This window comes from Sceloporus occidentalis, unplaced genomic scaffold (assembly GCF_023333645.1).
Source record: "Sceloporus occidentalis isolate IW3139 unplaced genomic scaffold, rSceOcc1.0.p SCAF_4, whole genome shotgun sequence".
Lineage (NCBI taxonomy): Eukaryota > Metazoa > Chordata > Lepidosauria > Squamata > Phrynosomatidae > Sceloporus > Sceloporus occidentalis.
The window spans coordinates 3515956-3531987 of NW_028316984.1; the positions used below are offsets into that span (position 1 = coordinate 3515956).

The window sequence follows — 16032 nt, forward strand, 5'->3', positions numbered from 1 at the left end:
TGAAATGTTGTAAATTCCCATTAATACTTGTTAGAGGACCAGCATATTACAAATGCCATGTCATAAAGAAAGTACATCGACAGCATATTCACCCCTCAACTGTCGCAGGACTAGTCTACGCAGAAGTGTACTATGCAAACTGCTGTTGATTTTTGCACATCCGCTTAGATGCTTAAGTGTCTTCACCTTTCCCGCACCACTTAGCTTCTATCTGAATTCGGTGGCCGCATGCAATGCCACTGAGATGTTGCTGCTAATAGAAACAGTGCCCAGGAAGGCTATTTATATGAATAAATTGCAGCCACGCATAAGTAACTATTGTGGGTTCATTTTTTAAAGCTGTCCCTCAAGGATGTGGACATATACACTTCTGCTTCCACTGCCACGTATTTCTGCTGGTGTTGTTGCAGGCAGTCTCTTGCTAGCATGGGAATCCTGGGAATTGCAATCTATTGTGGCACCAGAGCTCTCTCTGACAGAGAAGGCTGAACGCCTCACAAAGCCACACTTCCCAGAATTCCCTAGCACTGAGGCAGGGCAGCTAAAGCAGTCTCAAACTGGATTATTTATTCTGCAGTGTGCTTCGGACCATGAGAGATTCCTAGAGGAAGCACTTCTTTAAGGTATTTGTAGCTCCTGGCCCCATGGTTCTGTGGCAGGGATTCTGCCATAGACTCAGGCAGAGGGATCTACAAAGACTACCTCAGAGAGGTACTTGCATCTGAGGAAGTAGACTGACGCCTAGGAAAGCTCCTACTGCCAACCTTTCTTTTGGTTAGTCTCAAAGGTGCGACAAGAGCTCTATACATGCTGATCCTACAGACTTTGAATAATAATAATAATAATAATAATAATAATAATAATAATAATATGCATCTGAGGAATGTTGCCCCCTTCTTCCTCCCAGTGAGTCTCAAAGGTGCTGCAAGGTCTCTCTACAGACTGATTCCACAGACTAATTTGGCTATATCTTAGGATGATGAGGATGATGTGATGCATCTGAGGAAGTGGACCTAAGTCTACAAAAGCTCCTGCTGCCCCTTCTTCCTTCCAGTGAGTCTCAAAGGGGCTGCAAGGTCTCTCTACAGACTGACACGGCTATATCTTTGACTATATTATTACTACTATTGTTGTTGTTGTTGTTATTATGCATCTGAGGAAGTAGACTGAAGGCTAGGAAAGCTCCTCCTGCAAACTTCTTCCTTCCAGTGAGTCTCAAAGGGGCTGCAAGGTCTCTCTACAGACTGACACGGCTATATCTTTGACTATATTATTACTACTATTGTTGTTGTTGTTGTTGTTGTTGTTATTATGCATCTGAGGAAGTAGACTGAAGGCTAGGAAAGCTCCTCCTGCAAACTTCTTCCTTCCAGTGAGTCTCAAAGGGGCTGCAAGGTCTCTCTACAGACTGACACGGCTATATCTTTGACTATATTATTACTACTATTGTTGTTGTTGTTGTTATTATTATGCATCTGAGGAAGTAGACTGAAGGCTAGGAAAGCTCCTCCTGCCAACTTCTTCCTTCCAGTGAGTCTCAAAGGGGCTGTAAGGTCTCTCTACAGACTGACACGGCTATATCTTTGACTATATTATTACTACTATTGTTGTTGTTGTTGTTGTTATTATGCATCTGAGGAAGTAGACTGAAGGCTAGGAAAGCTCCTCCTGCAAACTTCTTCCTTCCAGTGAGTCTCAAAGGGGCTGCAAGGTCTCCTAGAGACTGATTCCACAGACTGACAGGGCTGTATCTTTGAATTCCACCTAAAGAGAGGCGTTTTCCCTAAGGATCTGTAAGGCCCGGGGCTCAGCCTCCAGATGCCTATGAATCAAATCCGCCACAGCCAACGCCGCAAAGGAGGCGGGAGGCTGCCTTGAGGCGGCCTGAGTCTTGCGTAGGGAGAGAGGAGAGTTGGTCCTATTGGGCCCAGGGCTTGGAGGGCCAGCGGCAGTTGGCACTTGGCGCTTTCACAAGCCCCGCCCCTGGTCCTCTTGAGGCAGTGGTTCCCTAACTGGGCCCTTTAAGGGATTCTGGACTCCCGCTCCCAGAGAGCCAGACTATTGGCCATCATGGCTGAGGCTTCTGGGAGTTGGAGTCCACAATCCATTAAAGGGCACCCTTGGGGACCATAGACTCAGCGGTCCCCAGACCACTTTGAGGGCTTGTGGACTCCATCTCCCAGAGTCCCATACTATTGGTCGACAGGGCCTAGGCTTCTGGGAGATGAAGTCCCAAACCTCTTAAAGGCCCGCTGTGGGCGGGGCGCCCTGAAGAGACGTAACGTAACAAAAGGAAGCCCCGCCCAGCCGCCGGCGCAGCCGCTCCTCCTCCTGATCCTCGGGCTCTCTCTCTCTCATTCCGAAGCCGGCCGAAGACCGAGGAGGAGGAGGAGGAGGAGGGAGCCGAACCTCCTTCCGCCGCCGGTGTCTCGCTATGGGGAGCCGGGCGCCCTCCCTCCTGCCCCGCCGCCCGGAGCTGGACGGCTGGCCCCGGATGCCCCCGCGGCCGGAGGCCCCTGGCCCCAAGGCGGAGCCCTCCTGCTAAGCCCCTTCCTCCTTTCCCGGTCCCGGCCATGGGGCAGCGGGGCTCCTGCTAGATGGCCGGCCCTTGTGGCGGTGGGCAAGGCGCGCCCTCCCGGCCTCCTCCTCCTCCTCCTCTTCGGCCTCCTCCTCCTGGGAGAGAGCCAGCCAGCCGGGCGGACAGACCCCGCCCAGGCTCCGACAGCTCCGGCCATGGGAGCCTCGCCCGGGGGACACGACGACGCCTCCGCCTCTGCCGCAGCCGCCCTCCGCCTCCTCCCCAGCCTCCTCCTGGTGAGATGGGGGTCTCGGCGAGGGCAGGGTTGGAGGATTGGGAAGGGAAGGGAAGGAGGTCTCCGCAGTGCCAGGGTCAACGGGGGAAGGGTCCTCCCCTTCTTCCTGTGCCAGCACCGGCTTCCCAAAATGTCCTCCGTTTAGACAGAGCATCACCAAGGAACGCAGAATGAACAGGCGTCCTCCTTTTCCAGGACGTGTCCTCCATTTCCAGTTGCCTCCGCATAGGGAGACCAGGCGTCCTCCATTTCCAGTTTCCTCCGCATAGGCAGACCAGGCGTCCTCCTTTTCCAGGACGTGTCCTCCATTTCCAGTTGCCTCCGCATAGGGAGACCAGGCGTCCTCCATTTCCAGTTTCCTCCGCATAGGGAGACCAGGTGTCCTCTTTTTCCAGGACGTGTCCTCCATTTCCAGTTGCCTCCGCATAGGGAGACCAGGCGTCCTCCATTTCCAGGACGTGTCCTCCATTTCCAGTTGCCTCCGCATAGGCAGACCAGGCGTCCTCCTTTTCCAGGACGTGTCCTCCATTTCCAGTTGCCTCCGCATAGGCAGACCAGGCGTCCTCCTTTTCCAGGACGTGTCCTCCATTTGCAGTTTCCTCCGCATAGGGAGACCAGGCGTCCTCCATTTCCAGTTGCCTCCGCATAGGGAGACCAGGCGTCCTCCTTTCCAGGACGTGTCCTCCATTTCCAGTTGCCTCCGCATAGGGAGACCAGGCGTCCTCCATTTCCAGTTGCCTCCGCATAGGGAGACCAGGCGTCCTCCTTTTCCAGTGTCCTCCATTTGCAGTTGCCTCCTCATAGGGAGACCAGGCATCCTCCTTTTCCATGATGTGTCCTCCATTTCCAGTTGCCTCCGCATAGGGAGACCAGGCGTCCTCCATTTCCAGTTTCCTCCGCATAGGGAGACCCGGCATCCTCCTTTTCCATGACGTGTCCTCCATTTCCAGTTGCCTCCGCATAGGCAGACCAGGCGTCCTCCTTTTCCAGGACGTGTCCTCCATTTCCAGTTGCCTCCGCATAGGGAAACCAGGCGTCCTCCTTTTCCAGGACGTGTCCTCCATTTCCAGTTGCCTCCGCATAGGGAAACCAGGCGTCCTCCTTTTCCAGGACGTGTCCTCCATTTCCAGTTGCCTCCGCATAGGGAAACCAGGCGTCCTCCTTTTCCAGGACGTGTCCTCCATTTCTAGTTGCCTCCGCATAGGCAGACCAGGCATCCTCCTTTTCCAGGACGTGCCCTCCATGCCATCCTCCTCCAGGAGGGATTCCAAAATGTCCTCCATTTGGAGCATGACTAAGGAACACAGGTTTGCATTTCTAGGAGTGGTTTCAGCATTTACTTGGTGGTGTCCTCCATTTTGTAGTGCCTTGTCCTCCTTTGCGTTGGTCCCCCCTGGCTGCTGCTGGTCAGGTTGTGTCTTCCAGGGTAAGAGCAACCTGCCTTCTCTGCCTTTGGGTGGGCATCATTTAGAGAAGGATGAAAGAGGCCAAGGCCGTGGGGTGCCCTGGTGCTGCTGCCCTCCAGGTTTGTGATGTGGGGAAGTCATTCTGCACATGTTCAGGGATGCTTTCTTCTTGCTGTTCTCCTTTCTTCATCTCCCCGACTCACTCTGCCTTGTTGCTACAGGTTTTGTTCAGGTTGTAAGTGCAGGCTGTGGATCTCTCCTTTTCCAATACGTAAGCCTCAGCCCACTCCCTTCAAATAGGGCTGCATAATCCTTTCTGTTTCTGTTTTATAAGATCAATTGGAGTGTATTGTGCCTTATTCTCTCTCAGTGGCAAGGATGCGTTCAGGCTGTGTTCTCTCTCTCCCGGCTTAGGTCTTGTACATGGGTGCTATGTCTATGTGTGATATGGGGGGGGGGGGGGGTGACTGGCATCCTTGGGCCAGGAATAGGCATCTGCAGGGAGGGAGAAGCCTAGCCTGAGGAGGGCTCCTGTTTGTGGTGCAGTGGTTAAAAATGCTTGTACTGCAGCCACTCACTCACAAACCATAAGGTTGTGAGTTCAAGACCAGCAAAAGGGCTCAAGCTCTACTCAGGCTTGCATCCTTGCGAAATCGCTAAAATGAGTCCCCAGCTTGTTGGGGACAATTAGCTTACAGTTGTAAACCACTTAGAGACTGCTTAGGTGGTATGAAGCGGTGTATAAATGAAGCTGCTGTTGCTGCTGTTGTTCACCTCAGGGCCTCCCAGTTCCTATGCATTTCATCCATGTGAGACCAAGGCAAAAGGAAAGGACATGCCTAAGTGAAAACTCACAGAGAAAAATAGCAAACAACTGAGACTTGGTTAAAGAGTCTCTTCCTATGTTTTTTTCTTATGAAGATGGGGATGAGACACGATTGATTGATGTTGGTTTGAATTCCAGTGACTCTTAAGAGTTGGAGTCCAAGGGACCCATCATCAACAGCCCCATTCAGGTCATGCAAGGTCAGGCACCTACCTTCAATTCAATCTGTAATGTAATTTTCTTTTCCTGCAGCTTTCAATTTGCCAATTCTTACCATCTTTGCCAGTGATTTGTGTTGTCTTATGATGTGACCAAAGTATGATAGCTGCATTTGAGTCATGTTGGCCTCTAAGTGAGAGTTGATATGCTCACAGACCCATTTATTTGTTATACAGGATGTGAGGGTCTTACTTGACCACATGAATGCGTGCCAAAAAAGCCAATTGGAATTGTGGACTGAATCAACAGGAGCATAGTGTCCATATCGAGGGGAATAGTATTGCCACTCTATTCTGCTTTGGTCAGACTTAAGCTGGAATACTCTGTCCTTTTCTGGGCATCACAGCTCAAGAAAGATAATGATCAGATGGAATGTGTCCACAGAATACCAACCAAGATACTGAAAGTTTTGATAACCAAGCCTTATGAGGAATGACTTAGAAAGCTGGGTATCCTTACCTTGGAGAAGAGAAGACTGAGAGGTGGCATGACAGCCATCTTTAAATACCTGAAAGGATGTCATGTCCAAGATGGAGCAAGCATGCTTTCTGCTACTCCAGAGATTAGAACATGAACAAATGGATTCAAATTACAAAAATATTTTGAAGAACTGTTTTACTGTAATACCTATTTGACAGTGGCCTCAGGGTGGTGGTGGTCTTTCCATTTTTGGAGGTCTTTAAACAGAGATTGGATAGATATCTTTTGGAGAGCTTTAGTATATTCCTGCTTGGAAGGCTCTTAGTGGTCTCTATGATTCTGAGATGTTAAGTAGGGCCTTAGGAAAAGCCAGTGCCATGAGTGTGTTAGTGTTTAAGTTGCTCAAGGTAATTCATCACCCACCCTGTTCTTTCCCCCTTTAGTTTTGAAATGTCAAGGTATCAACTAGGAGGGAATGAAATTTGTTTCAACTCTCACCTCTAACATGAATTCCCTAGACAAGGCCTTCTGTTATCTTTAGTTTCCCACTTTGAATGTCACATTAATACAGTACAGATTTTCTGTAAGTGGTGATTATAAGACTAACTAAGATGGCATTGGAGTGCTTGAGTAGGTAAGCTTTGCTGTGGGAATTTTGAAGCTCTTGTCACTTGTAACTACCATCTTTCTTTTGTTACCTTCCTTCAAAGGCAAGCCTGGTCTGGAACAAGCACAGTTAACAGAGTGCCAGACGCAGTGCCTATGGCAGAGAGAACTTGCATAATGCTGTCAGATCTCTTTATTTTACTGTCTATTAGTTACCCTGCTATCTTGCCTTTCTTCCAACAAGCGGAGGGAGGCCAAAAGAGAATGACTAGCCCAGTAAGTTTCACTGCTTAGTGGGGACTAGAACCTGAATCTCCCAAGTCCCAGAGGAACACTCTAACACCACTTCCTCAAACTTAATTGTTCATTTACCCCAGTGCTTCTCAATTATTTTCTGTCATGCCCCCCCTAGGAAGAAGAAAACATTTCGTGCCCCCCGCGCGACTGTAAATAGTATCATTTGTCTATAAAATGCCCCCCTTTACGGAGCCTCGCGCCCCCCCTGGGGGGCCCGCCCCACTATTTGAGAAGCACTGATTTACCCTGATTAAAGACATTGTGAGTAGACTTGCAGGCTGCCTTTTGCTTTGCTTCCTTCTAACATTTTTTGTCAGAATCAACTCTGGTGCAACATTAAGAACGTAGAATCGTACTCACTTTATTAGTCCACACAGCTCAGTATCACCTACTGCATTGGCAGTGACTCCATAATTTCTGGCAGGAGCCTCTCCTATCTTCGCCCGAAGTGCCCATTCTATACAAGTATTAGATAGGGTTAATACTGAAGCAAATCTTGCCAGTCAGACCCTGTGAAACTCTGCTTTAGGGTCATCATAAGTGAGGAACAACTTGAAGGCACATAACAGTAACAACACTGAGCACTGCGAGAAGGCCATTGTCTGACCCTGGACCATGACTATGATCATCAGCATTCATATCTTTAACAGGGCTGCATGACAAAGCATAAAACAGCATGCTTGTCTTTCTCCTTTTCATTGTCATTGACAGTGAAGACATTTTGTTGTTGAATCTCTAGAAAGACCCAGAGATGGCTGTACTTCCCTAGCTGGCTGGTTGTGGACTGCCCTGTCCTTATGGCATTATATGCTCAGCATTTTTCAAGGACATCATGAAGTCATTTGCATCTCTGAAATTCCCTTAGTTCCCTTTGTACAGCTAAAAGTGTTCATCTGTGATTTGAGGTTATTTCTGGAACAAAATATCCTTCAGCACTACTAGCCAAAAGTAGGTATTTTTTGTTTTTTCCAAAGAAAGTTGTAATTAGTTGTGTAGTACTTTGAATATCTTCAGTTGTAAGATATCCCTAATTCTATCAGGTGCTGGTGTGTGGCAGAAAGTTCAGAAGACCACTTTATTTCCAGTCGCAATAAATGTATGTGACTTAAAATACTCAGCCCTGAAGACATAGTAGTTGTAGTTTATCAAGTCTTTTAAAGCTAACCTGGAAGAGTCTTACATTCCAAAGAATTATTTTAAAGCTGTGGTGTAGTTGTTTGAGTGTTGGATGATGACTTTGGAGACCATGGTTCAATTCCCCACTCAGCCATGAAACCCACTGGATGACTTTGGGCACATCACATGCTCTCAGCCTCACAGGAAGGCTCTTCTGAACAAATCTTGCCAAGAAAACCCTATGATATGTCCACTTTAGGGTTGCTATAAGTTGGAAATGACTTGAAGGCACATAACAACAAAAAATAGTTGGAAAAATTAAATTGGCATGTGCATACTTTGCTAAAGCAAATCACATGTCCTTTGGCACAATAGTAAATTAGTATATTAGTGTAATATTTTAGTATATTATAGTGTTTGTTTTATTGTTGTGTTCATGATTATTATATATACTCATGTATAAATCTAGAAAAATTGACTCCCCAAAACCTGAGTCGACTTATCTACGGGTCAATGTAAGTATTGCACTTTAATTCTTATAAAAGAATGAACTATCCCCTGGTGAAAGGCAAAAGTAAAATCTGTCCTGGAAGCACTGACCTTCCTCTATTCTCTCATCCATCCAATTTTTAGTGTGAGCACAAACAGTTATGCCTCCTAGAATCTTGTAAATTCGTTGGCACTGTTTTCCTTGCTCCATCCTTTAGATCCTGTTACATACCCCGAAGTTTTATCCACAGGTCATATCAAAATCCATAATTTTCACACCTAAACTTCCCCTTGACTTATACATGCGGTCAACTTATAGTTGAGTATATGTGGTATATTCCGCCTTTTGGTGAAAAGAGCATTATAAATAAACCTTATTTATTTATTTGTACTAGCAGTTTTATACTGAATCATGCACAGACTTAATGTCAAATGTGACATTGTCATCGTGTTTTGCTATTTTGGATGAAATGACCAACTGGTTTTCCTCAAGCCAAAATCACAGGGAAGAATTTGTGCACAGTGAAAGGTAGGAGTGCCTGACTTGTCGGTTTTTATTTCTAGTTTTGAAATATCCTATAGATGCATCTGGATAATAGAATATGCACCTTTAATTAGTTGTGAGGATACCTTTTTTTACAAAAAACTTTAATTGGCTTAAAGGTGCTTAGAGAACATTGAGCATTAAACATAGAATCATGGAGTTGGAAGAGACCACAAGAGCCATCCAGTCCTGCTCCTTTCTGCTTTCTTTTCCACTGTTGAACGGCTCTTACTGTCAGGAAGTTCCTCCTAATGTTGAGGTGGAATCTCTCTTCCTTGCATCCATTGCTCCCCATGACCTAGGCTCTGGAGTAGCAAAAAAAAAAACCAACAACACTTCTATCTTCAGTATGGCATCCCTTTAAATAGTTCAACATGGATATCATATAACCTCTTAACCTTTTCTTCCCTAGACTAAGCATACCCAGTTCTCTAAGCTGCACCTCATGGGGCATGGTTTCCAGACTTTTCACTATTTTAGTCTCCCTCCTCTGAACACGCTCTAACTTTATAATATCCTCCTTGAATTGTGCTCAGAACTGGACATAGTATTCCAGGTGATGTCTGACCAAAGCAGAATTCTGTGGCACTGTTACTTCACTTATCTAGACACTGTATTTCTATTGATGCAGCCTAGAATCATATTGGTTTTTCAGCTGCAGCATCAAACTGTTGACTCACGTTTAGCTTATAGTCTACTAAGGCTCTCAGATCTGTTTCACATGTACTGTTGTCAAGCCAGGTGCCACTGGTGAACACCCTTTGGGTTTGGTCAGTCAACCAACTACAAATTCCACCTGACAGCTACATTGTCTACAGTCTTGGCTTCATTTTTGACTCTTCTCTGTCATTTATTCCCCAGATCCAGGCCACCACCAAGGCCTGTAGATTCTTTCTCCTCAACATTACCAAGATCCGTCCATTCCTCTCAGCCTCTACTGCCAAAACTCTGGCCCATGCCCTAGTGGTTTCACAACTAGATTATTGTAACCTTCTTCTGACAGGGCTTCCTCTTTCACACCTCCATAATCTCTGTCCAGCATTCAGCTGCCCGTATTGTCACATCCGCTTGCCACTTTGACCATGTTTCTCCTCTTTTCTCCTCCCTTCATTGGCTCCCCTTCCCCTTCCGCATCCGGTACAAGCTTTTGTTATTGACTTTCAAAGCCCTCCATGGATTGGCCCCCCCTTACTTATCTGACCTTCTTTCTCCTTACATTCTTACTCGCACCCTCCACTCTGGTAGTCAAGGTCTCCTGTCCCAGTGTAGGATTACCACTGCCCCCTCCCGGATTCGTCCCTTCTCACTTGCTGCCCCTTACTCCTGGAACCTTCTTCCCCCACATGCACACCTCATCACTTCTCTACCCAGTTGTTCTGCACTTTAGCTTTTCTGATTTTCTCCATACATATGGTTATTTATTTGAATTCTTCTTTGGTGATTTCTACCCCTTTTCCATTTCTTGTGCATATCCCTTTTAAATCTTAACTCAGTTTAAAGTTCTTTAGACATCCATCCTGGTTTCTTTAAATACCTTTCCTCTTTCCTCTTTATTTTGTTTGAAATTCCACCTTCAAAAGTTCACTTTCAAGAAACTCCCATTCTTCATGAATTCCCTTCTGTTTTAGTATTCCAGACCATGCGATCACACCAGGGAAGTCACTAGGGGGTGTGGGCCACTCCAGGTGATACACGGGGGGTGGGGGGAACACCACTTCTCCCCAAGCATCTTCCTTTTGGCAGAAACAGGCTGAGGCATTCGCCTGCATCCCTTTAGTATTAGGGAGCTCTGCAGGAGAGATGGTGTGAGTGGGGTGAGGTTCAGTGGGAGGAGAAAGGAAAAAACCCAAGTTTTAATTTCTTTTTAAAAAATTAAATTTAAAATTTATTTTTTCAAATAAATATTTTAATTTTTTCTTTAAAAATCATATATTATCAGTTTTTCACTTTAACCACATGCAACTTTGTACACTTGTTCCTCCACATCCACTGGGGTTAGGGACACAAGACCCTCGTGAATGTGGAAAAACCACAGATAATAATAATAATAATAACAATTTGTTTTATTTATATACCGCTATTCCAAAGATCATAGCGGTGAACAGCAAGTAAGCTAATTAGCAAGCAAATTAGTAAGCAAAAACATTACATTTTTATCTGAGAGAACATCTCTGTGGGAATCTCTAGGTCCTTCAGTGCCACTCTGTGGTCAAATCTGCCAGACATTGACCATAGAATTGCACCGGAGGAGCTACCTAGTGGAGCGTTCTCACTAGGAAACTCTAGGTCCTTCAGTGCGACCTTTGGTTAAAGTTGACTATAGAATTGCACTGGCGGGCCTAGATATTCCTAGAGAACATATTAATAAAATCTGTGAATAATCAAATCCACAAAAGTCAAAGTCGCAAACGTGGAGGGCCGAATATACATTGTATTGTTTTAAACTTGGGGTTCACCACCTTGAGTCCCTATATTGGAAGAAAGGCAGGATATAATATAATAATATTAATAATAATACATGTAAATACGTTTCAACTGTGCATATGATATTGTAATTTAAAGGTATGATTGTTGTTTATGTCACAACTATTTCCATTAGATTTAGTGATATATGGGCTTCTCAGTTTAGGAGTAACTATTAGTATGAAAAAAATTACTAAGGATTCTGTATGGTATGGTATGGGAGGAGGTCAATGGGCAGGGTGACACCACTCCTAGTGACACCACTGGATCATCGCCAGTATTTCCCTAAGTTTACTGAAATCAGCTTTCATACAGTCTGGAATGTGTGTCTGACTATGCTTGTCTTTTCCTTGCCACTGTATAATAAATTCCAGGAGAACATGGTCACTCCCACCTAAGGATCCCACCACTTGCACCCCATTAATCAAGTTGGTTATGACCAGATCCGAAATAGTTGATCCCCTTGTTGCCTCTTCCACCGTCTGGGCAATGAAACTGGAAGGCAAGTGAGGAATTTCAAAGCAAGTGAAGCAAGGGAAATCATGAGATTGTTTGGGGTTCAACAATAGAGTCCCCAAACAAACTGACAACTCAGTACTAAGGAGGGAAGAACTAGTGAAAGAAGCTGTGATTCATTTGTTCCTGCTTCTTTCTCCAAAGCCTGCTGGCTCAGGTGAGAACAAAATATTCTTCTTCGTGGTCTCTGCGAATCATACAAATGGGTTTCACTGCGCCTGCGCAGTGCTGCTCGGAACCTACTGGAATCACTGGGCAGAGTTTTACTCTGCAACATATTGAAACTTTTTGGCGGTAACTCCGCCCACCCGTTATAAGGCCCCTGCCTTCCCGCTCTTTTCCCCAGTTCCTTTTTTCCGCCGCGCTAGCTGCTTCAGAGGAACCTTCGCTTGCTTTGCTTGCTTGGAATCACTTTCGTTTTGACCATTCTTTGTCTCCTGCCCCTGGTAACTTCGGACCTTCGGACTGTTGACTTCGTTTTCGGATCTCCCATCGACTTGGCGACTTTGAAATGCCTGCGGCTTTCAAGAAGTGCGACATTTGCAAGGGCAAGATGCCCGTTCAGGACCCGCACTCCACCTGCTTGCTTTGCCTTGGTCCAAGCCACGATCCCAAGGCCTGCGCACTCTGCAGATCCCTCTCTTCCCAGGCCCGGAAAAACCGTGAGTCCCGGCTTACTTCGGCGATTGCCCTGGGGAAATTGCAAGAAAGGGGTCCGCGGTCTTCTTCTGTCCCGCCTCTGCCACCCCCCGCTTCATCTTCTCGGGCAAGTGTCTCCAGCGTGGGATCGGGGAGAGCCGCCGTCCCCAGCGTGGTGTGCGTCCCGGCCGGGACTCCTTCCACCACCTCCGATGTGGCCCGTGGCTCCAAACCGCCCAGTGCCACCGACAAACCCTCCAAGCGCCCCCATAAGCCATCGGGGACTGAGGGTACCGAACGGGCCTCCAAGCCAAAGGAGGGATCGGAGTGCCCCCGTTCCAAGGAGGCTCCCAAACCGGAGGTCCATCTCGCCTCGCCTTTGTCCTCCAAGGCATCCAAGGGATCACGGCATGCGATGCCTAGCGACCATACCGAACCGGTGCAAGGAACAAGGTCCCCGAGGCCTTCGTCATCGACACCGACTGCTGTCCTCCTGGACCTCCCGGACAACCCTTTCTTCCCATCGGAGGAGACTCCCAAGCCTGGGAAGAAGAGGCACCATGACAAGGCTGACCGTGATCCGGCCCCTAAGAAGGCCAAGCCCTCCAAGGACCGGCCCACCACCGACCCGCTGAGGGCAAAGGACAAGGAGCGCTCCCACTCCAGACAGGCCCGCGCCTCCGCCTTGCCAGCTCCATACCAGGAGCCGACGCCGGTACACCAGGGGACCCCAGTTACATCCCTGCCTCCCCCGGCCTTGGACTTCATCCACGGGACGGATGACGCCCCTCGCTCTCCTGATCATCGGTCTCCTTCCCATCCGGCGACCGATGATGAAGGTCACTCGGCCCACATACAGGGGATCCCGGACCTCTTCTACGACGTGCAGTCGCGCCGCTACTACATGTCGGTGCCGGAGGACAGAGCCCTGAGGGAGTTCACCAGACTGAACCCCCACCCCGTAGACCGAGCCGACCCGGCCAGATCGGTTCCCACCGTGTCGGTCTACGAGAGGTCATCATCGCCGCCCCGTAGACGCGAGAGGTCGCCGTCTCCACTCCGTACTCGTGAGAGGTCGCCGTCCTCAACCCGCAGACGCTCCCGATCATCAGTGGACTTCGTCCGCCCGAGATCCCAGGTCAGGGTGACGGACCCCCTCTCCTCCGACCTGGATTCTGAGGACGAACCGCTGCCACCTTCGGAGGCACCCTCGGACGAGGATGTCCTCTCGGGTTCGGCCTCCCCTCAGAGGATGCACAACCCAGGGCCGTCTTCGCCGTCGGACGACGTCAGGGCCTTCACAGAGCACGTGGTCAGGATGTCACGGGCCCTCGACATCGAGCTCGCAGCTGCGGAGGACGACGCAGAGGACCCGGTCGAGCGTAGGGTGCATGGACGGGTCCCCACTCCGCCATGCCTTCCTCTCCTTCCTTCTCTCCAGACCATCGTGAAAAGGTCCTGGGATGCTCCGGCCGCCCTATCGGCACCCTCCCGCAAGGTCCAATCCCTCTATAGGGTCGCCCCGGCGAGTTGCTCCTGGTTGGCAGAACACCCCAGACCAAACTCGGCCATTGTGGAGGGGGCCCAGCACAGCTTCGTTCCGAAGCAGGCTACTTCCCCTGTCGACAAAGAGGCAAAGAAGATCGATGGACTGGCAAAAAAGGCTTATTCGGCTTCGGCTCTTGGGGTCAAGGCCGCCAACTACACCGCCTGCATGGGGGCCTACATTCAAACCCTCATGGAACGGATCTCTCCCATGGTTCCGGACGTCCCAGATGACATCCAGAGGCAGCTGGTGGAGATCAGAGACGAGGCGCACTCCATCGGAAGCTGGCTAATCACCACTTCCAGGAACATGGCGGACTGCTCCGGGAGGTCCATGTCAGCTGCCATGGCTCTTCGGCGCCACGCGTGGCTCAGGGCCTCCGACCTCAACCCGACGGTTAGAGCGGCCATTGAGGACATGCCGCTCGACGGGACCGGCCTCTTCCACGCCGAGACCGACGACCGCCTGAACCGCAAGTTCAGGATGAAGGCGGCGGCGAAGAAGCACGGCATGTCTTCAGCACCAGCTTCTCCGTTCCGGAAGCGACAGCGCCCGTGGCAGCCGCAAGGTCAGTCACAAGGGATCTTCTCCCGGGACCGACAGCCCCAGCACCAAGGCTCTCAGAGACAGCGCTTCCCTTCGCAGTCTTCCTCCTCCTCTGGCCGTCGCACCTTCCCGCCTCGGTACCGCAAGTCCCGCCGGCAGGATACCGACCAGGGGAAGAAGAGAGCCTGAAAGGACGCAGCGCGCTTCGTCTCCCCTTCACCCCTCTTCTTTATGGACATCTTGAGGCCCTATTTTAACGCCTGGGCCTCTATAACATCGGACTCGTGGGTTCTTAACATCGTCCGTAGGGGTTATGCCCTCGAGTTCCAAGAGCTCCCTCCAACTGGAGCCTTCATGTCCACTCCCCCCTCGGACACCCTTCTCGACGAAGTGCGCACCTTGCTTTGTAAGGGGGCAATCTCCCCTTTACCGCCCGACCAACATCCTCGGGCCTTTTTCTCCAGGTACTTCACCGTACCTAAAGCTGATGGGGGCGTTAGGCCCATCCTGGACTTGAGACAAGTGAACTTGTTTTTGAACTACCGTCGCTTCCGAATGGTAACCATGGCCTCCATTCTGCCTCTCCTCCACCAGGGCCTGTGGTTCGCGACTGTCGACCTGAAGGACGCCTATTTCCACATCGGGATCCGAGAATCCCACCGGAGATTCCTCGCCTTCGCTGTCGGCTCCGACTCGTACCACTACAACGTGCTCCCGTTCGGCTTGGCCACGGCCCCACGAGTCTTCACGAAGTGCATGGCGCCGGTGGTGGCATACCTTCATCAGAAGGGCTTCATGGTTTTTCCCTACCTGGACGACTGGCTGTTTGCAGCCGAATCCCAGGAAGAGCTGCACGAGGCAGTCTCATTCGCCTTGCACCTCTTCGACTCCCTTGGGCTGGTTGTCAACAGGGAAAAGTCCCACTTCACGCCGACCAGACAGGTCAAGTTCATCGGGGCCATCCTCGACTCCGACAACTGCCTAGCCTTCCTTCCTCCGGACCGGTTTCAGGCCCTGGCTACATCCCTCAGGCCGTGCATCTCACACAGAAGGATAAGAGCCAGAGACGTCCAAGTCGCCCTGGGCCACATGGCATCGACGACATTCGTCACCCCCTGGGCAAGACTGCGTCTTCGTCCTCTCCAATCCTGGTTCCTCTCCGTCTTCTCTCCGTTGACGGACCCACCTTCAAAGTGGCTCACGGTACCCAGACCTATAGCCGCTTCCCTCAGATGGTGGCTAGACGGCTCCAACGTCTGCACCGGGATGCCTTTCCATCAGCCTCAGTCACAGCTGACGCTGACAACCGATGCATCCCTGGAGGGATGGGGCGCCCACCTGCTCGACCTTGTCGTCAAGGACAGGTGGTCCGCACAAGACAAGCTCCTCCACATCAACGCTTTGGAGATGCTCGCAGTGGAGAAGGCTTTGAGGGCATTCGAGTTTGCTGTCTCAGGAAGAGTGGTCCTCCTGAGGACGGACAACACCACCGTAATGTACTACATCAACAAGCAAGGTGGTACCAAGTCCAGGACCCTGCTCGACCTCACGCTCCGCATCTGGAACTGGTGCATCCAAAGACGTGT

General features: G+C 49.7%; 1 protein-coding gene across 1 annotated transcript in view; it reads left to right on the forward strand.

The window, feature by feature from the left end:
* The first annotated feature begins 2387 nt into the window (after positions 1–2387).
* Positions 2388–16032, forward strand: part of LOC149313428 (tumor necrosis factor receptor superfamily member 21-like) — a 52035-nt gene continuing 38390 nt past the window's right edge. Inside the window, exon 1 of the mRNA XM_089519093.1 lies at positions 2388–2814. Within this exon, the coding sequence (XP_089375219.1) occupies positions 2734–2814 (81 nt within the window). The 5' untranslated portion in view covers positions 2388–2733. The remainder of the gene's footprint in view (positions 2815–16032) is intronic.